Source organism: Acromyrmex echinatior, chromosome 4 (genome assembly GCF_024713525.1).
Source record: "Acromyrmex echinatior isolate Ae372 chromosome 4, ASM2471352v2, whole genome shotgun sequence".
NCBI classification, from domain to species: Eukaryota; Metazoa; Arthropoda; class Insecta; order Hymenoptera; family Formicidae; genus Acromyrmex; species Acromyrmex echinatior.
The window spans coordinates 9,028,874-9,052,398 of NC_141855.1; the positions used below are offsets into that span (position 1 = coordinate 9,028,874).

Consider the following 23,525-nt stretch of genomic DNA (forward strand, 5'->3'; position numbering starts at 1 on the left):
AAAATTTATCGTTATTGTCATCACTATGGCTTTGTAAAGGATTAAGTAATCAACGCGCGAATGGGTGAGGGTGACTATCGATTACGCAGTTGATAAAAATTGCTTTCAGTTTATTCAGTATGAATGTACGATTTGTGTATTCATTGCTGTATCACTATTGCTCGATTCAGCGTCGAAAAATTTGTCGAACGATATTTCAGAGATATTACAATGAAACGGAAATTCTCCCCCATGCCATTATATCGTAGATTTATGATCAAATATTTTTATAATTGAAGTCCGCCAAGTTATATGTATATCTATATAGCACACAAATTCGATAACGCATGCAATTTGAATTTCAAATACAAAACCGAATTTGAGGAAGTTGTCGGCGATGCTTTGCGAAATATATCTCCGTGTGTAAACAGATAGATTTACTATTTTACATTCTCTAACTTCCCCATTGATACATTAAATAACTTTCACATCATGATTCTGCTCATGAATATGTTAAATACTTTACATATTGCATACTCAATTGCAGACAAAGTCCGTTAAATTTTATTTGTGGTTATGAGAGAAAATGTTTCTAATGTAAAATCAAATGGACATTTGCTTCCCCTTTTACATTAAAAGCTATTCAATTAAATCAACATTATGGAAAAGATATATCGAGGTATATTACTGTTTCGAACGTCGAATGATTGCGCGTCAAATAAGCGGCGTTTAACAATTGCATCTTTCGAGGATTTATTTGTTTTACAAAGCCATCAACCGGTCTATTATCGTTCCACTGGCTAGTATGTATGCCGGTCATATCCGCGTTTGCACAAAGGGGACATTTTGCTGTAACGGAGAACATGTCAAAGACCCGTCGTGCGCTGTCGCTCCGACTTGTGTGATCGTGTAAATGTCTGACATGACTATATACGTACGTATACAATTGTTGCATACTGCGTCTCTCTCTCTCTATTTCTCTTTCCTCCCCTCTGTCTGTATTCGCCTGTAGTTTCCCGTCATAGGATACACGATTGGTCTACAAAGGCCTTTACAAGAGGAAGGCGAACGGGCCCAAGATTGTCGAAATCGTGCGCGATGTCATGGTTAATGGTTCTCTGTGGCAATGTCAAACAATTTGACATAAAGGGTGGTCGTAACGCCTATCGCGACAATCGTTTTGTTGATTTAATCGATGCAAAACATTAATTTCAAATGGCAATTTAACTGAAATTTATAATCGAAATATGGTTTATTATCCCAATTATATATCAGAAAAAATTAATTTTATTAATTGCCATGCGTTAATATATTTTTTTTCTCTGTATTTTCCCTTTATAATACTACGTAAAAAATTAGTTTAAAAAATATATTAATGTTTCGTTTTGATTAGGAGAGAATATCGGATAGCACAGGTAATAAATAGGATTCAAGACTGCTTGAATTTATCTGAAAACCTGACACAATGAATAATTATGCGCATCAAAATATCTCATTTTCCAGCATGGTTAGCACCATTACGCGAAACCAATTCTGCGGCCATAAAACTGATCATATCGAGCATACAGTTATGCGAAAATGTAACAATCTATTTAATGTTAACTAATTTAAAGAGCTTTCAATTATAAGTAATTTGTAAAGAGCTTTTAATTATAGTGATTATTCAAAAATAAAAATGATTTAAATAACTATAATTATATAATTATTTAAATCATTTTTTTTGTAATGTTAACCATTTTTATAGTTATATTAACTATATTTATAATCATTTATAGTTGTTAACTATATATTGATAGAATTATACACATATAGTTATTATTACTAAAGCAGTATTATATCTTAATCATAATTATAGTAATATGTAATTATAGTTACAAATAGTTTTTCTATCGTGTATGACAAACAATCTGTGAAAATAGAATTATTAACTGTTATTCTTTCTCCAAGTGATCATGCATGGGGAAAGCTCTACGAACTAATAAAATGATATAATATAATTGATCGAATCCCTATCCGCGGGAGAGAACTTTTATTATCCTCGAACGCGTCGTCGTGACTTCGTCCACCGTGATTTCACTCCCACCTTGACTTTCTTGCGAATCTTCATTACGTACGCACTGAACTATGAACAGCTTCTGAAAGTTAAAGCCACTTATCGACGACGGCGGCGGCATATCTCCGGCGGGTTTAATCTACCCTGGAATCTGAGTTCGTCGAGAAAACCGTGCGCAGAACAGACAGAGAGAGAGAGAGAGAGACCAGGCTACTGCCGGCGGCCGATTACCATCCGGGAATGTTTATTAAATCCTACGATTCTTTCCGGCAGTTCCTTTCATTTATCCGGTTAAAAGTTCGACTCGGTTGTCGATCGGATTGCTCTCTCCGCTTCTCTATTGACTCTCCGCGTACATATATATCATCGATCTCTTTCATTAACTTCCGCAATTCGCACGACATCCTTTCGAGCAAACTCGAGTTATCAGAATTGCGTTTCCGTAGGAAATTTTATGGAATTTCTCTACGTCATTCTGTACCCTTCGGAAATATTTGTGTTTTAGAAATCTTATGAAATTGTTTGTATTCCATCCTTATATTTTTTTTAATTAATTATTATAACTACTCGCCACTGTCTTGTTTCTTTTTTTCATCGGCAATATGAAAAAAAAAGCAAATACTTTATAATTAGTTGTCAATAAAATCAGATGTTAGAAAATATATACGAAATATCGCAGATGTCTGCAGTTATAGAAAATACGTTTCTCTACATTTTGCTACGGGATTATAAATAAGATAATTAAATTTTCGCTATTAATTTCTGCTCCTTCACGCGCGCACGTGCCGTTCTCGAGGCAATTTTACCGTTTATTCCGATAGTCCCAGCGCGACCATTCATTGACGTCCGCGCTCATGCCAAACCGGCAGTCGCTTCGGCCGACTGCACAATCTATGAAAGCGACCGGCGGAATTTCATTAGCATTGAACGCCACCGGTCGAACTGTCCAAGTCGGCTGCTTGTCCAAGTCTCCATCTTTCTCTCTCATGCTCCTTCCTTGCGGTGCATCCGCCTATCCATTTGGAAATGTCTCGCTTACAAGCACGCGCTACTACGACGGACTTTAAAAAGTTTAGATATTATTTATTTTCTCGTAAGTATTTTTTTATCTAGCATTGCGAAAAACATTAGAATTTTTAACGCTGTCTCAAAGAAATCTTTGTAAAAATTTAGATTTACATCTTTAAATCAACTTTTTTAATTGAAATTATTTTTATATTTTTAAGTAAACGTTGATAACACATTTTATTGACGAGTAGTATGTATAAAATACCTTAGGACACAGGCCATCTATTACTTGCCTGTAGCAATCCAACCACGAGGGACGCGCAGGTGGAATGGTAGTAATGCGACATCGAATTATTCGTGGGATATCGCTCTCCCTCTCTATGCATGTAATCCTCTGTAATCGTGCATATAGTTAATGGGACATTAGAGATATAGGCGTCGCTTTATCGAAATCTGGTGTCCTAGATCATTCTTGGACACTTCAATCAGATTCGTAATTCATGTTTCAATTTTCATGAATTTCCAGAATGACAGAGATGCATGTGATAGAAATTTCAGATTAAATCCTGCGTTCTTAGAAAAGTTCACATTTACGATGTTCAAATAATAAAAATAAAACTTTTCTAAAATAGCTTATGATTTAATGGGAATTTATTATACTCTTTTTTTATTGACCAATAGTTTTGATTGATATTTTAGTGCAAATGAGATTATTATAATTTAATCAATGAACGTTTTTAAATTTGAATGTTCTTAATATTATAGTAATCGACTTATATTATAGGAATTATTTATTCAAGCCGTTTATTTAAAATGACATTTTCAAAAAAGTTAGAAATTTATTAAAAATATTATTTGTGATATGAAATATTTGCATAATATCTTTAAGAAATGATAATAAACACAATATCCGAATGATGTTATACAATATCTCATACGTTAATAACGATTCTACAGTAAATAATTGATTAATAATTTAAAAAATAAGCAAGAGATTGATCGAACGACTCGATTGGCTTAGTGGGTAAACAAGAGGAAGGGGTTAACCATTCACGTTATATCCGCGATAATACGTCGTATTTACTGATCAATACCAATAAGCATAGCGCAAATGATTTGTCAGTCATGAAATATGATCAAATCCTATATTCGTACTATATTCAGTTTGCTCTGTTAATATATTATAATAATATTTCTTTATTATATTAAAAGTCTTTGTGAAGAAATTTAAGGATTAATTTAAACATATATTTATAAATAGGTTTATGATTTTTTAATTAAATATATATAATACATTTGTAATTTTGTACAGACAAAAATTGATATTACATAAACATAGTAACGAATTAATTTTAACATTATTGACTTTTCGTAAAAAAGAGATATAAATAAAAGATATAATAGTTAATCTTTCATACAGTCAACTCTTAAGCGCCTTTTCGGTATGGTACACCAGATTTTCTTTTTCCAATACTTTTTTAATGCTTCTTCCATTGCTTATAACTTTTTTATTAGTAATGATTTATATACTTGCTTGGTACCATTATGTTTTTTAATGTCTAACGTTTTATATATATAATTGGAAAAAAATTCATTATTTAAAAAAACAATATTTTTATAATTTTTCATCTTTATATAAAGGTTATAAGCAATCGATTTAGATTCAGTATATTTTATCATAGTGTTTTATTCTTGTAAAACATGTTTAAAAGTCAAATATTTTAATCCTCTTTTTATTATCTAATTTATTGTAGACTAATTATTCTCATTAGTTACGAATAGCGTAGATTATCGATTTTGTGTCGGTAAGACGTGGCTCAATCATCGACTCTCACAAAGTTTGTTTCGTACTTTTATATTATAAATTTAATACTATCTTGAGCGCGTAGAGACATTCGGTACTCTTCGCCATAATATGCATCGAAGGATGCGATGTACGAAGGAGTTTGCGGCGAAATATAATAGTCGAAACTCGATCGTGCTTGGTCAGATTTTCTGGACAGTTAGCGAATCTATTGCGTTAAGCTCTTTACAGTTGGTCAGCGGATAGCGAAAAGATCTAATTTGCTGTGTGGCACAAATAGAGGAAGGACGGTAACATGCACGCTCGTGTCATCCTCCTTCCTTTACACATATACATGCACATAGAAAATTGAAACGGACACTTGTCAATAAAGAAATAAGAGATGGAGGAAAAATTAGACTATTTTAAGATTTTTATTAGATAATTTTTTTATATTACGTATAAAGAATTAGATCGTATAAGAATTAAAATTTTTAACCTTGTTAAAATAAATTATTTATTGTACAAGAAATGAAAACAAATTAAATAAGATTTCTACCGAATTGAGATTAGTTTTAATCAATCTATATATAATATATGTCTAATTATCTGATATATTTGATGTTAACTTCATGTTTTCTTCGTAATTTCATTTTGAAACAATGGTTCCCCATGAATATAAAACTTCACTATGTGAAGCTTACGCTGCACTACATAAATACTATGCGCACAGATACTCGATGGATAAAACGGCTCTGTCGAGAGGGGATTGGTTGTGGAGGCAGGGTGGACGTTGTCAGTGCAGTGTCCTACCCAGCACCCATTCCCAAAGTCCATTACGGATTCCGTGGAATTATGCCGATTAGCCCGGGATCCCGGAATTTACACCGGACTAACGCTCAATACTAGTCGCCGTGGCGAAATCTCATCTCGTGGAAATAATTAAAACCCGCACACACACCCATCCGCGCCGCGCGGATTTGTCTCTGTCACTCCTCCCGTTAACTCGCTCTCTTGCCGGCTACTTGTCGCGCTCCGATCTCGACGGCGACGTCGTTGTCCTCGGTGGGCATCGTTTGCCATGAATGAGTAAGAGGCGGATTATAAGCAACGAGAGACGAGAGACGAGAGACGAGAGACGAGAGATGAACGGTCGCATGCCGCTATGGACATCGCGAATGCTAATCGCGAATCACGCGGCAAGTTAGAATCGGAGGAAAAATCGAAGACGTGGCGAAAAAAGGGATTCCCGATGAATATCATGACGCTATTTTTTTGTGATTATCCTTCTGAGTGCACGCGATTTTAAGATCATTAAAAAATGCTCGTTAAGAACCTGCCTCTAGGATTTCTCTTTACTTGGCAGATGCGTTTGAATTATGATCGTTAGTGGCAACTATCGGATTTAAAATTTTTGTTTGAAAATTATGCACGTACGACTTAAATTTTGTAATAAATAATAAGAGATTATTGTAATGTTGAGTATTTAGCAGCTAGTCTTTCTAGTTAATTTAACAACTAGCCTTTCTCACTAGTCATATTATCTTGTTGTTTATACAAGATGTCGGGCGATAATTTGTTAAGTTTAAATTTTCACTTGTCAAAGCTTAATTTAATAACGGGGAGTGATTTCAAGGTAGGCTTACTGCCAAATGAAGAAACAGATCAAGAAAGAAGGACGCAAGACTGTGTTCAATTAGAATAAAAGTAGTAAATCCATAGAACAATTAAAACACGTAATAAAACGAAACATCATGCCAGCAAAAAGCGCACTTGTGGCCAGCGTTTTTTACGAGCAGAACACCAACTTGTTAATTAAAAGACAACCGGTGGAGCGCGAGGCTCGCTTATCGGTTTGCGAGCTTTAATACGTTCGCACGCACTAGCGAGCTTTTAATCGCCGACTTGCCGCGGCGATCTTCGATTCCATTTGCGGATAAAACCGATTGCAAAGTAATCGGATAACCGATCACAGGCGAGCGACGGCGACGCGGCCAATGCGCCGTGCGATCGGGATATTGATCAAATATTTAATATCGCCCAGGGATCTGCGCGCGCGGGTAACGCATTCCAGGCACAATGAACGGTGCTCATTAGCAGCTGGTTCGTTATTCAAAGTTTGACGTGTTCGATCTCTGAAGTTTGCGCCGTCGAAGGAAGTCCGCGGACGCGGAGAATATTTTCCCGCTTCACTTTGGAAACAAACGAACTTCCGCCGTGGATTTTTACGTCCTTTTACGAGTCCCACTTATAGAAGCATTCCTTCTTGGAGTTTACGAGTAGTTTGAAACTATCCAAAACAATTTCTTCGACTTCGCGCTTTCGGGAGTTAATGTGTTGACATTTTCTCCGAATATATTAACATTCATATATATATATATAGATATACAATTCGCCGCTGCGTGTGCGTCTGCTGCGGAAATTGTAAATTGAGATGAAAATGTAATAATGATATTATGTCTCATCCGTACTAAGTTTCTCGCTCGAGTTACAGCACTCCATAATATTTTTACATTTGTAAGACGCACTTCACTGTGCATCGGTTTTCCATCAACGACGCATCCTTTGCATTGTATTTTCGAGATTCAAGTCACTCAGCTGCCAGGACAGGACAGCGACATTAATCAATTTTATCATCGAGCGGTCGATTTCAGGCTGGATGCCGCATCAAAGGCTTGCGCAAATCCGATCAAACGGCGGTCCGCCCGTCCGCATTATATTAATTGGGCTCCGCACATAACACACAGCAATAACATTAGCGAAATAATATAATAACGCTATCGGTACTCGGCCACTAGGCTGACCGCCGTCCAGCGGCCGTCGACATTATTTCACGACGTGAGGCAGCACAAACATATTTGCATAATATGTATACCACTATCACGCTTCCTTCTCTCCTCCGCAGCCTCCGCCCCAACTAGAAATTCGAAATACGGCTGTAATCAGCGAACGCCGCCTTTCGTATCGATGATGCATCACAACGCATGGGACGCGTTTAGCATGACGAACCAGTTGATTGAAAGCTATTTCAATGTATGGGATGTGTATCAGATCGTGGATACACGAAGTTATCTCGAGTATACTTTATTCTTGACGACGCCAAGATATAGTTTCTAGATATGCTTGAGTAGCCGATATTAATCATCATTTTTTTTTCAATTTAAGAGACTCAAATAGGTTTTTTACTTCAAAAGTATACAATTCTAAATGCAGTCGGGACGTAAAAACGAAGCTATGCGAGACATTATTACCCTTTACTCTGCGAGGTCTTAAGGTACGTCACGACGCCGGTTTGGTTACTGTGCTTCACGTTTTATGAGTTTACACGCGCGGTAAGATTCGCGATAGAGCGCGGAGCTCGCTTCGCTCCTCTTTACCTTGTCCGGGTTCTTCAGGTAATACGTGCACCGTGCCCGTAATACCTGCAACAGTCTTGTGCCGTGCCGATAAATACCGAACTCCATGCTTATCATACGGAATAGATCACAGATCATGAGTACGGAATAAATATTAAAAATGAATTACAATTACTGTAATCTTATAGTTGTGTAACCTTAGAGATCTATAGAATTAAATGTAATGTAGAATCCTTTACCTCAGTTTTGACCCTTCCGATATCGTAGCAAGAAATCTTTCGAAGTCGCTTTTCATTCCAATTAATACGAATGGATATTTATTGTCCTCCATTGGGATTACGCAAAGCTTTTTCCGTTATCTTATGTCCGATGCTAACTTACGTGTTTAAAATATCTTACTTCTTTCTATTCTCTGTACGTAATTGTTATTATTTATTATTATTTTTACCAATAATAACACATTTGTTTTTTATTATTTTTATTCAAACTAAAATTATTGTATTGACTATATACGTATTAATAATATAGTAAAATATTACAATAAATTTTATTATAATATTTTACTAGTAATATTTATTATTTAGTATATATAGTTAAAAGCATTCCACAATTATATAAGATATTTCAAAATTCACGATTTTGTTATTACACGGAAAAAAACAGATTTGTTGAAGTATTTAAAAATTTAGATACAGATACTGATCTGAAAATAATTTTATTGGATCATCAAAGTAATTATGTAGAACGTTTAAACATCGAAAAGTTTTAACATTTTCAACAATTTAAACGTCCTACGTAATTATTTTCATAGTTCAAACAAAATTATTTTCTAAGTTTGTATTACTTTAGCGAAACCATTCTTTCTGTATGTTTAAATACTCAAATATTACTGAATATATCCTGAATAATTCTGCTTAGTATCATTAAACGCGTGCAGCGACATGGAAACTCGTGTATATAGATACGATTGGATACGTCGCCATCATAAACTATACGGTCCTTTATTGCAGACCGTTAGATGAAATATAAAAAGTTTCATCAACGTTACTTTTGGACGCGAGAGAAAGTTGGAACACGAAATATGAAGCCGGAATTATTTCGCACTAAACGACGACGTCGCGTGCAATTATACACATGCGCGGTTATGTCACTGTACCTGAATCGTATACAATATCCGATATTTGAGTTTGTAACGATGAGTGATATGGATCCATTTTATGAAGGAAACAAGGGAATCGCAAATATCGAAGTAACGAAAAAAATTTTCAGTTAATCTCTTAGTAGAAAAAAAACGATCTCACTTTAATTTATCAAAAACTGTTTACACTCGAACATAACACGAACAATTTTTTTTTTAATTTGTTTTATTATGAGTGTTTTTTATATTGTAAATTAAAAATGGGAATGATTGATGAGGCAATTATTGCTCTATTTCTAAGAAAATATTTTACTTACTTATTAGATGTATAGACATTTGAACGGAGAGAAGATATAATTTGAAAGAAGACATAATATCCATGTATGACAACTAAAAGTTCAGTCTAATAAATAAATAAGCTGATAGATGATATGTTTGTAGAAGCTTTCCTTTTTTGCTGACATTCAGATTTATTTTTAGAATATAAAAAAGATTAATCGTATCAGAAAAATTATATATGACAACATAAATGGAGTAACAATTTTATATTTACCATGTGCTAATTTTGCATTGATTTCAACGTCATTTAATCGCAAATAAACTCTAAAAATATCGTTTGGAGCTGTCGTATACCTTTAAAGCAATCCCTTATTCTCTGAGCCTGTACGTCAGCTTGAATTCCGGAAAATTACTTCGTGTTCGGGTCATCTTTGATGCGATCGTCTCTATGGATATCCATTTACAATGATATCGATAGACACGGCCTCTTGCTCGGCTCAGAACACATAGGACATTGAACTATGTCTGCGATCTATATTGGTGGCCCTCTTTACACAACATATCTACTCTACCAGGAATTTATTGATTTGGAGATGTGTGTCTTTATGTTGTTTATATAAAATATCAGTATAAATATCTTCAGTAAAATACTTCTAACGTTTATTGAAAAAAGAAAACGTAACTTTTTGTTACTTCCTATTTTGTCAATAATATTGCTCCGATTTCAGTTTACTAAAATTTCTATCGAATATTGTATTACCAGTTTTGCAAAAGAGCATAAATTATAAATTAAATATTCGATAATTTCTAGCATCTTGTAGTTTAGTTACTGGTCATTAGCGTCAAGTTTGAGGCTGTTTGGCAAGAGCTGACTTCGCTTGCACAGGAATATGCTTAAACAATACCTGCTTACACGCATAATTGACGGCGTCAAAGTTTTCCTTTATTCTGTTGATGCGCACACGAATACAATCGATAAGAGTTGATTACATCCTTAGGGGAAACTTCCTCAATATACTGATAAAGTATTTGAAGAGCGTCTGGTATATCTGCGAGAACAATAATATATCTTACACAGAATTATTTGCTAAATAATGATTAAATATTTCTGATAGAAAGATTATCGAAATGCAAAAGTTTAATATAAACATAGTTTGAATTTCAAAATGTAATAAATGATACAAACATTTGTACAAAATAATCTTTTCTATAATAGCGTTAAAGTTTATGATAATGCTATTTACATTATTACATGAATTCATAAAGGTCATATAAATTCTAATAATTATAAATTTGAGAATGAGCTCTAATATATACATTAATTAATGTAAAATTAATTTAGTTATCAACATATCTGTCAATATGTTTATGATTTAGTAATTGACAAGCGATGCATTTATTTATATACGATTATCTAAATTTGCTTATTTATGTAATCACTTTTTCTAATTAAACGCGTATTTACATTTTAATAATTTTAAAATCTAGAAATATGTGGTAATTTTGTAAAGAAAAATCTTATAGTTTAGATACATATTACATTTTTACAAACTTAATAACATGAATATTATTAATAATTATATTCTTGTAAAGATGCCAAGAGCGTTTGCTAGATTTAACTACAATCACATTCATAGAACTTCATCTTGGCGATCTGAAGCGATGCACATGTGGCATCGCTTTGATATCGAAATCTATGTATCTGTTCAAATCGTTGTTTGTCCGCTGCAAAGTTTATCGGTTTCTCAGCAATTTCTCAAAGTTGCCGCTGTGTTCGAGCGCAGCAGCGTGTGCAGCATCATCTCTGCCCGCCGCCGGCTTCCTCCGTTCCTCGCCTTCTCTCGATTCCGTCGCAACCCCCGGCCTCTTCGCGACCCTGTGGAATTCCTTTGGAAACTTTCCGATATTCATATCTGCCCGCTACTACATCAAAAATTCCAAGCTCGCCCCGCTCAGCCTGCGAGAGTTCTCTCTCAGTTATAAAGGATTCGCAGCCACTTACAATATCAGCTCGCCCTTTCCCTACCGTTTCATCCTTTCCTAGTATATCCACCCTCTCCAATATGCCCCTTCGTTCCTTCTCTCTATTTCTCTTTCTCTTTCTTTCTCTCTCTATTTATCTTCAATGCTTCTAGTTCGTTCACCATCATCGATGTTCGAAAGGCCCTGCCTTCTTCGTCCTTTCTTCGGCATTCGCCTTACTATCAGCACTCGCTTTTGCACCATGGTTACGGTCACCCTTCTCGGCGTTTTCTCGCTGATCTGGATTAACGAGGTAACTTTTTTTCTGCCGACTTCTCGGAGGAGTCCGAACTACGACCCATCCAGCTCGTTCGTGACTCGCCTCGAAACGAGGCGAGTATGTATCCGAAGAGAGGCAGATCCTGCGGCTCACCCTCGTCGGCTGTCTGAGTACTTTCGATTCCTTGGTGGGATCCAATCGGGAATCTTGGAAAACAGCTTGGGTTATCATGTCGGACTCTGATTATGTACGTGAACTGAAGATAATAAATTGCGTAAATGGTATACACTCATATTAGGTTGTTCTTAAATTGAAGGTTAGTCTTTTTTCTCAGCTATACATATTTTGAGAAATCAAAATGTTCGCTATTTCTGAGATATTCTAAAAATATTCTGGAATTGCTTAGTATAAAAATATTTTCTCACTAAGAACCGAATAGGGAGAAAGAAAAAGTAAACATTGTCTTAGCAGAAATTTCCAGAGTGATTTAATTGGCGAGGTATTTAATATCGAAACTTAAGAGATTTTATAGACTTAAGCGTCAAGAGCGTAGATTGGTAACAAAAGTTTGTTGTTCAATTAATTTGTAGTGGATCTCGCTTAAACGGTAACTTAGCTAGAGACCTCATTATCAAGATACTTAAAGTTACAAACTAAAAAGTTTCAACAAATTGGACGGTTTCGCGCGAATTTTTGCCGAGAAGCGTAAGCTCTTGTATCTCGCATACGCGCACGTATCCCACTGTAATGAATGCCGAGTAGATTTATCGTTCCCGCGGAGCTCGTCGTCCTTAATTAATGACCGGCCGCGCGGAGCTCGTCGTTTCGTCGTGGATTAATTCGCCTCGAAGTGTCTACTAATTATCAATGGATTCGCGTTGCGCGTTCGTCACGGCATCGAAATTCCAGTTAGAGGTGCTGCACCGCAAATCCGCGAGTGCACGCGAGCACTAAGCGCGCGTATGCACGTGGATTTCTCGCTCTTGCGTATCCTGCGTGATCGCAGAAGCGAGAAACAGGATTGACAGGAAGGAGGAGAGAAGCGCGATCCGCGAACTCGTTGAGCATGAACGGCCAATCGTTCGCGGCACGGAAACCGGTTGCGGTGTAAACGTCACGTTCCAGAGGGCGTCTACAATAGCTCATTAAATTGAATAATCATCGAGGGCCCGCAGGTACGCTGTACCTGCAATTTACTTGCTCATTGGGCGCTAAGCTCGAAAGCTCGCTCGAAAGCTCTCTCGAAAGCTCGCTTGGATGTAACGTATCTGTTACCCGCCTCACATTACACTCATGCTCTTAATTTTGGACTACATTAACCCGTAATCCAAAATCGAGAATAATAAGAATGTTCTAATTTATTTGTTTCGTATTTTCATTAGCTATTCGTCATATTTTCGATTTCTTATTATCTAATATTAGAAATTGATTTGTAATTTTTTTAATAATTATGATATCAATTTTTAATATAACTTAATAATGATAATGATTTATTTCTAGTAGAGAGAGAGAGAGAGAGAGAGAGAGAGAGAATGCAATTACAATTTTTAACAGGCATTTCCAAGAGATTTTAATACATTTAACAAAAATTTACGTTTTATGTTCACCTTAAAAAAGTAACTATACATAATAATAATGTAGTAAAAATTAAATTAATTATTGTATAAATATGCAAATTAAGAAAATTTAATTTGAAATTTAATAAGAATAAAATGTGATTTTTTTATATATGTATTCTTTACAATCCATATATTTAAACATAAAATAAAGTATTATAAATTGATAATAGTTGATATAATAGTTGAACTATATATTATATAAAAATGTTATTATATATGACAATTTTGTATTAATTAGTTAAAAATTAAGTAAAGCAGAACATATAACAATTAGCAAATATGATGGTCATTATATTATTTCGACATAATCATTCTTTTCTTTTATACTTAGTATCTTTTTATTTATGTATGTGCACAGAAGAAATACAAATTTTTAGCGATTCGCTAACGTGTAATCGTCTGCATTAAAATATGCGACACGGAGTCACGTTCCAATTAATTCTCATAATAGTCATTAATTAGTCCCCGCAATTACGAGAGTCATATTCGAAATTGTAATCCCGATCGAAATTGAATACGCCAGACGTGCGCGAGTATGCGTGAGCGAATTGATATTAGCATCTCTGTGATATAAATTGTTTGTACAATTAAAAGTTCCACTACACCGACACGTATTATAATCAAAAAGTAGTTCTCTTCTCATAATCAATAACATCGTATTCAACATCATAATTTAATTACTACATCATAAGCAAAATTAAATCTTTAGCCAACATATTTCACTTTTAATCTGTAATAAGATATCTAGGATGATTTTAATCTTATAAATTTATTATTTTTAAAATGATGCTTTTATACAAAGTTACTTATTTAAATGACAGGTTTATTTCTCAAGCAAGAAAAAGAAAGACAATTTCTAATTATATACTTACCTCATTTTTGAATATTTAAAAACAACCAATAAAATAATTATATTAATTCGTTAATCTCGAAAATTGTATCATAATTCACTTACATATATTATTAATTTTGTTAAAATTATCAAAATTGTCTTTCGCTTGGAAAATAGATTTAATTCTGAAAATAATTTATCCTTTTCCCGACAGTAACGTATTGGCAATCGAAAATGCACCTCAATGTTATTTTGGCATCTCTAGCAGCTCATTAAATCGAATAATTATCAGCCATAATCGTATTGTATGGCATATACACTTTATATGACTACCGCATCGGCATATATCCGTATCCACGTGCTGCGGAATTTTGATCGACTGGTAAATGGTTCCCTTGACGACTACGAATTATTTATTCCCTACACGATTAACGTCATGTAATCAACGATAACGTAATGAACATATTGCCTAGTGCTTGTAATGACGTAGTAATGCCGTGGCTTTTCTCTCCCCACGTAGAATATCGATTACTTCTATCAATCTTCTCAGTCTCTCGCGAGATATTAATTTCTTTGATAGTATCAATCCATCGCAGAAATCAATAAAGTCTGATTAAATTAGCCGTATAATGAACAAATTTAAAATATACACCTGTAAAACAATCGAGTTATTATCGAAAATTTAAATTAATTCTTTATATGTTTTCTTACATGTTTTTCGGCAAATCTTAAGCAAATCAATACTTAGCAAATTAGAGGTAAAACGTCAAATAAAGATAATTACTATGATGTACATTAATCGTCTCTTTATTCGTCTATATATATAATATGTATATACCTCCGTTGGCGACAATATTTCGATAAGTCGTGGCTTGGCTTGGTACAAGTTGCGTTTCATACTTGGAGTATTATGAGGGAGGGGGGACAGTAATTAATTACATCGACGCACAGGTATGCATATCATTAATCGTACGTATATCGTGTATTTATATAACATATGCACGCGCGTGAGATTATTGTACAGTGTGCGATGCGCCGCCGTTGACTAAACATTTTTCATTTCGAGGAGGGATTTGGGAAGAGCAGCGGGGAAGGAGAGATGGGGATCGAAAACGGTAGTATTCACAATAGGAGTATTTGTGGGGAGGGTAGATCGCCATTCTGTATCATATCTATGTATACATAGTGCAAAATATATTAAGGTCGGCCACTCGTACGAGGACAGCGTTGAGACGTCCCTTTTAAAGGCTAGCCGTCCTTTCTGAATCGCCGATTAATTCTCTCGTTCTTAAAAGAGCCAGCGTGATCGAGCTCCGACGGAAATCGCACGAGCTCTCTCTATCGCCTCGACTCTAATCGTACTAAAAGCACTTTTTACATTGTTTCAGATACGACAAAGTGGACTTGTCTCGGCGCGATATGATGAGCAGAGGAGCCTAAAAGTATCGATATTCGACGCTGGCAAGAATATCGGGTATCGATGCTATCCAGCATGCTTAGCTCGACACATCCGATATTTTTTCACTTTAACAATTTAAGTAAAAAGCGTTGAATCGGTACTTCTATGCGCTCCCATATACGCGACGCCCGTTGAATTCGAGCGATTGGAAATCCACGAGAACGATCAAAGCGCACGGAGATTCGCCGATATGTAAGTAAAACATCACGAAATCATGCTCGAATTAAATGATATGTTAATTTACGACGCAATCCGCGTACATCACTTCGTGCGTCGTCTTAGTTCTTTAATTGCGCAAACATTTTCAAACGTGTCTTAAAAAATCCAACAATTTCTCTCATACTATCTTTACACATTTTATATATCACGTATAAAAATGTATGTGGGTCAGAATCTGCCAAGATTTCGCTAAATAGAGAATTTAATTTATTATGATAACATGATAAATGAGTTAACATAATACATTACCCTTGTATCTTCTTTTCGAAATTTGTAAAATTAAATTACATTGAAAACATGACATGTAATGCATCTGAAGAGATAAAATTGAATTGATACTCTTACAATATTAATATCGTTGTTCTCTATCTGTGCATTGTTTTCGTTACCCATTTTATAAAAATATTACAAATCATTAAATACCAAAATGGAAACGTTTTCGTGTTATGTTTTCTCAATTGTCAAATGATATATTGCACAATGCAGTGCTGTACGTATGATCTTTATTATTTCTCTTGTCGTTTTATCGTGATAAGGATGATTTACGGGGTGATGAGTAATCGACTCATCTTTAAAAAGCGTTGGCAGCTATAACAATGATAATCAACAATGATCAGAATCAACAGAAGTCGATAACTTTGAGCCACGAAGGCTCGTAGTTATCCGCCCTAACGCGCAAAAGGCCGATTTCAATTGCGATTTGATTCTTATTCTTCTTATTTCGACTTAGCTTTAGATATATTTATATATATATTTATATATATTATATAATCCTTGTATATATATAAACACACCTACGATCAACAATTCGATAAACCCTATTCCGTAATTTACACAATCTACACATAGACGTTTTCCCGCTTTCCATTAATAATAATTAGACATCGCGATGTTTTCTCTCACATGGCACACACACGCATGTACACGCAGGCACGCAAAACAGGCATATACTCACTTATTGTGACTATGACGAGGCCCAATTGCGAATAAATAACGAAACAATCGAGCTGCGCCTTAATCGTGCGACGATTGACGCTTTGACCCATTTTCACGTGACATTAAATACGAAATCGATTGACGATCAGGATAGTATGACACTAATATCATTTCCGATGTCACGACATCGCGACACTCCTCCAACTTATACCATGACGATCGATAGCTGTACAGAAATTAGCTCTTCAAGCTTTGATGACAAAACAATCGGATTCATGAACTTATGATTAATTTATATTTATTAAGATTTAACACAGAAATATACGAATATAAATAAATTAAGTAAACCAAAAAGAACAATACTTGCTCGTTATTGACACATATGAATGTCAACTACATTAAAAATCAGGTCGAAGACGAGCGAATAAATTGAGATATAAATATAATAATAGAATTTAATGTTTAATATGCATTAAAATCGAGCGAAATTAATAAGTAAACTAAATTCAAGTGCAATGTGAATTAGCTAAATTTACAATTGATTTACAATGATTTTACGGATACTAGTCTTTTTATGAATTATTTAATGATTAATAATCGCGTGATTAACTATCGCGTGATTAATAATCCTGTTTAAATTTATTAATATTTTATCATTGTCGCGTGGAACGTGTCACCGCAATCGTGATGAGTTTATAGTAGGAAAGAAGAGAATGTGTCTATATGAAACGTGCCATTGCACGTGAACAAAGCAAATTATTAGTTCTTATTATAATGACACTGCAAACTTTTTACAATCATATTTATTATTGAATTATGTAATACAAATACAATGTTTAATTTAATGTCACGTGAAGAAGGGACCAGAAAAGAGCTATTTTATCTTGTTATACGGTATTATACCTCTCTGAAAACGGTGTCGTACTCGCAAACCGTGCGCTATTCTTCATATTTCACAAGTATAAAATATTTAACCTCCATACGCGTTAATCGTCCATTCTACAACGTGACTGTCGGATAACGTAATTGACAACGCCGTCGACAATGAGTGGTAGTAAAAGTGTTGTCGTTATAAAGCATCGTATCCTTTGTCTACCGACGTTATTCATTGTCCCATTAAATGGACGACTTTTATGTAAAAGGACCTGAGTGCCTTTATGTCAAAACTGAGAAATAAGATTCTAAAGTTCTCCCTAGGAAATGTAATAGCTTTTTATGCTGTAATTTACAGTAAAGTTATATGATCTTAATCTACTTAACAAATCAGGCTTACAGGACTTGAGATTTAACTATTAATAATATCGGATTAATAAATGTTAATTTGAAAGTATATATACATTTATACAAAAAGATGGATTGATTCTTTCGTCGCTTAGTTGTTTTCACACATGAACATTTCCAAGACGTCAGAGATTTACTCCGTAAATGTCGCCAACTCAAAAGGAGCACAATCGACACTTGGTGCCATTTATAGAAAAGCCGTCTGAATGGAGGTAACAACATGGATATCTAAGATTAGACTCGGGAGAAAAGCGATGTGGACCCTTGAAATACCGATATTTATAATGAGCCTTTTTAAATAACATGATAAATTTTCTAAAATAAAAGGAAAAATAAGGAAGGCGAACATTTGGCACGTTTTCCTAATCGGGACGAGTAATTATCTCTCACTTTCGTTTTCGTCTGCGCGCCTCGTTATAATTGGGCCGAAATTACGTATAAAAAATCGTTTACCGAGCCGTCGCATTTTCGGCGGACCTCAAATTTTCCGAAAATCTGCATAGATGCATGTGAACCACATAAGTATTATTTGTAAAAGAATCCTAACATTAATATGACATATGAAAAATTTAGTTCAAAAAGAAAAGTGGAAGCATGATTTTTTTCATAAAAGTTTTTTTTTATACAAATAGTTCGTAATTTTTGCAAAAATGAGATCATTTTCAACAACATTTGCTTTTAACATCGATAAGATGGTAGCAATTCTACTTACTATTATTTCGCACTCCCATTTCTTGATAAGCGAAGATTCTCGTGATATTGATCGAACATCCATTATAATCCAAGATTTGATTTTTGATGATCAGGCATTTCGGCAATTAGTTATTTACAAAGCATCGTTTTATCTAGAAAATCCTATTCCCTACTTTTTGCTTTTGAAAAGCATATACCAATATTTTTTCATCGACTTGGGAAATTTTTTTCATGGCATAGAAATGAAAAGTTTTCTCTTGCTTAATAGGATATTCTCGACTAATTTAAATGTAATAATAATACGTTATATCATTAGAACATACTATAAACCGAAAATAAAATTACACGAAACTTCTGTGTTGCATGTTGAAGAAATTAAAAACGACGTAGTTGTCTGAGTAATGTCAAGATGTCGAAAAGAGAAGCTCTGTCATACGGTTCGATTGACATAGAAATTTAATAACAAAATTGCCGATAAAAATATTTCCGTCCAATTGTTCGCATGTTAATATGTTAATGAGAAAAATTTCAATTACCGCCTTGTCATACGCGCTAATATTTTTTCCATAGAAAAATATGGAATATGACTGAGATTATAGCTACATAAAATATAAAGGATAATGGCAAAGTATAAAGGATAATGATTTTTCTTTATAATAAAAAAAAGTATCTTGGTATCTTCAAGGATATATTACATATTTTTAAAAGAAATAAAAAATCATGAAAAAAATTATAGATTTTTCTACATTGTATTTGTAATATTCATTTTTAGATGGAAAGTATAAATGTCTCATTCAAATCACTTTTTGGCAGAGACATCTGCAAATATATATCCGATACATCCTTAGAGCGATTGAAATTGTGAACGTTGACCAATGCAATGTAAAATTTCTCAAGAATGTTCCTTTGCCTAGTGCCTGTTTAGAGATTCGAGGAGTGTACGCGATACAAAATTGTATTTCTTGGAGATATGAGGTGTACGCATTGCGAATTCACACACACGAACGAAAGGCCCAACACTACGCTTTTCGATCGTGTAAAATCGGCACTGGATCAGACGTTGATGCTTATGGCATGGCAGCTCGTTCCACTCGATCGCGTCTAATGTGAAATTTGCTCGATGGAAATTCACGCGTTAATTAAACATACGCGATTTCTCACAGTAGTCATTCTCGAGAGCGCTTCCTCTCCGGTATCGGTGACCACTCGACGTGAACGACATTTGTGTAATGAATTTTATATGTAACCACCTCGCCCATGATCTGACATTTCAAACGCGAGTTAAAAAAAAATGGCGATTTAATAATTATGTCACTGGTGGTGGCGGAGACGCGGCTAGCTAACGAGATACCTCGTTAATCCGTAGACGGATAATCGCGGTAACCGTAACTTGCGATGACGACGCGAACAAAATTTCACGATCTTCAGTCTGCCGTTAACGTTTCGTCGATATTCACTTGGCTGTTAATTTACACAAGCATTAAGCGGAAGAGCGGCCACGTTGTTGGATCGATGCCATACGAAATATGGACGGCTTGTACATAAAAGAAATCGCCGTTTTTGTAATGCAAATAACGTTGGTCTTCATAATGCAAATAATAATGGAAACAATTTTTTTGGGACATATTTCTGATCTTCAATTATTTTAAGATTAATTTACTAATGAATTACAAATAAGTTACAATGAGTTATGATGATATTCATAATCGATGAATTATAATTTCATCTGAAGAGAAACGAATTTATTTTCAGTTATTTAATTGTAAATTATATATTATCAAAAGAGTAGAATATAATAAATTTCACGTATATCTTATACATAAATAACACGCGAAGATAAGTAAAAGAACAGCAAAATCGACGCTTTACTAAAACTATTTCCTTTAAATATAAAAGAGTCATCCATATTATACTGTCGTGCGCTAGTAGTCGGCTTGTTCCGTTCATGTGATACGCATTGCATTATTTAATTTACATGTTGCTTGTTAATTCAGTGCTTTTTGAGTTTCCCAAGTTTCCATTATTTCTATGTGAGAATGTGAATATTATTATTAACATTCGTTCTCACATACCATATTTAAATTTCATGAAATGCGCTTTTTTTCATCACCGACATGCGAGCCGGTAATATTTAATTACCGCGTAGAATTGACGTTGATAAAGATTCCGAATACATATATATATATATATATATATATATATATATATATATATATATACACACATATATAGCAGGGTTGATAAGATTAATGTTTTTTTTAAGAATAAAACGTATTGTGTTTTTTCTTAAATATGTTTTTAATGCTTCAAATATGCTTTAAACAGTACTATAAAACAAACATATTTAAAACATATTAAAAACATCATGTTTTAAACTGTTTAAAACACGTTTAAAATATGTTTTTACCAACCCTGATATATATATATATATATATATCTATATATATATATATATATATATAGATAGATAGATAGATAGATAGATAGATAGATAGATAGATAGATAGGTAATTTTAATCTGTCATTTGTCGAATAAAATAATGAAAACATAATTGTTTTCATTAAAAAAAAATTGGACCCATAAAACGTTATCACGCAAAGGATTAAAATAATAGTCGAGATGTCCGTCAATTTACCTTCCGATTTCTGCAGAAGAATTTTGTTTAACGGTTTAGTGAGCCTTATTACATTTACGAATGTATCATTCAGCACAGTAATCGCTTCCGTTTAAAATATCATGATTAATTTTCCGTCAGGGTTGACATGATATCGATGAGATTCGACAATAATAATGTCGTGGATTGCCGAGAACGCGAGGCGACGGAGCTACTCTGCCGCTATCTCGGAGTTTCCTTAGGTTAGCGAATCGAGCTCGTGGTAAACGTAGTTTGCGTTTAAGGGCAAATAGGTTACGTCTATCTTACGTCGAAGCGACCAAGTGGTGCAGCATGATCAGGACGATGCCGATCGTCGCCGGCGGCGCGTTGTCTCTCGACGTTGTAGACGCTGAATTGTCGTCCGCGTCGAAGGCTGGTTCCAGAGTCGATCCTGTTTCCCTCAGGGATCCTTGATGCGCGTGGTTCAATCTGTGATCGCGATCACCAATCGAATCGCCCGCGTCATCCTCTGATCGCCGGTCACTGCCCTTTCTGGAATGTTTAGGTAGCTCCATGTCTGTAATGTAATAAGAAGGGAAGAGTTCAATTAATATTTTTCTGAATAACATCGTTCCCTTATTTCAAAAACATAATACAAAAAAATTAAATTTTCCGAAAAAGGGGAAGAACTATTTTTTTTTTTAGCTAATCTGTATATTAATTTAGAATATATTGTATTCTAAAAATTCTTCCAATTGTTAAAAAAGTTCGAAACTTAAACTATATTTGATATTTTTCTAAATCTCTTTTCACCTCTCTCATTTTTGTTTTTAAGTCTGTCTTGAACAAATTGCTGTACTTAGAGAGAAAGACAAAAAGAGTTAAATAAAAGCGAGGATTAAACGCGATCCTTTTACAAGTTGTCGAGTCGATGTGAGGAACGTTAGAGTTGTCGATACTTCTGTTACGCACGTGCAATGAGAGCGCCAAGCTTGCAGTTTCTTCATTGCTATCGAATTCAAGGCACGACCGTCGAAACATTATTTCAACTGTGGTCAGTCGGCGCGATTCGGTGTGAGTAGATATCATTTTTTTCCGCATGTATAGAAGCTCGATGGAGGGTATCGTACGATGTTTTTACACTCAATGTCATTCGACACACGCGAGGCGAATAAAAGTGAAGTGAAAATTCTTTTTTGGAATTTCGTGCAATGCTATTGTTGCGCGCAATAGAAAACGAATGGACTCGGTTCTCTCTCTCTTTTTTTTTATCTCCAGAAATTCTTTTTTAGCTATGAGATATGTGCGTATATTTTTTTAATATTTATCACATGAATTTCCCCTGAATATATCTTTGTCTTTGACATCTCTCGCGTATTTTTCAGCGATGCTTAATATCCGTGGCACGTTCCATTGAAATTCAACGAGCGAATGATGAGCAAGTCGATACGTGATAGCGGGAAACATGATGTTGCAGGGGAGGGGAGGAGGGATACAACGATATGAGACACCATTATCTCTCGTATGTTAGGAGATCAATCGGTATGGTTTGCTCTAGGAAATAATCGACGTTAATTTCTCATACTAGTTTAACATACTACAGCTCTAACATAATCCTCACACGATTAAATTCTATATTAAACATTATTGAGAACTTTGTAGTTACTGCTTTTATTAAGTAGCTCTTTCTAAATAGATTTCAAAATTATATTTTATAAAAAAAGATATGTACTTGAAAATCGGTTCAAATCGGCCGAAATAATTGGTGAGATTTGATTAAATGTTAAATGTTGAGATGTCTTGTTTCGTATATGTGAACAGAATTATATTAACGTAATCGGATTCGTGTAACGTTAGAATGTCTAACTCCTATATTGATTATATACCTTCGACGAAGCTACTAAATACCGAAATCACAGAGTTAATTGACAAGATCGTGTTTCAATGATATTGAATTAGATGTGCTCTCTACTAGCCATTTTGCTACTTATTCATTACGGGACGCTCAAACCAGCAGCCAGGCGCAGTTTCCATCCTAATTTTCCTTTTGC

At 34.5% G+C, this 23,525-nt stretch overlaps 2 protein-coding genes across 5 annotated transcripts in view; one reads left to right on the forward strand and one right to left on the reverse strand.

Annotated features, from left to right (window-relative positions):
• The window catches only part of LOC105152413 (uncharacterized), a 260,147-nt gene that overhangs the window by 35,446 nt on the left and 201,176 nt on the right, over positions 1 to 23,525 (forward strand). For all 4 annotated transcript variants that reach the window (XM_011066693.2, XM_011066694.2, XM_087405971.1 and 1 more), the window contains exon 5: positions 15,678 to 15,940. The gene's annotated coding sequence lies outside the window, so the exon portion shown is untranslated. The remainder of the gene's footprint in view (positions 1 to 15,677; positions 15,941 to 23,525) is intronic.
• LOC105152414 (lachesin) overlaps positions 21,368 to 23,525 on the reverse strand; it is a 141,290-nt gene continuing 139,132 nt past the window's right edge. Inside the window, exon 9 of the mRNA XM_011066695.2 lies at positions 21,368 to 22,051. Coding sequence (XP_011064997.1) covers positions 21,798 to 22,051 — 254 coding nt within the window. The 3' untranslated portion in view covers positions 21,368 to 21,797. The remainder of the gene's footprint in view (positions 22,052 to 23,525) is intronic.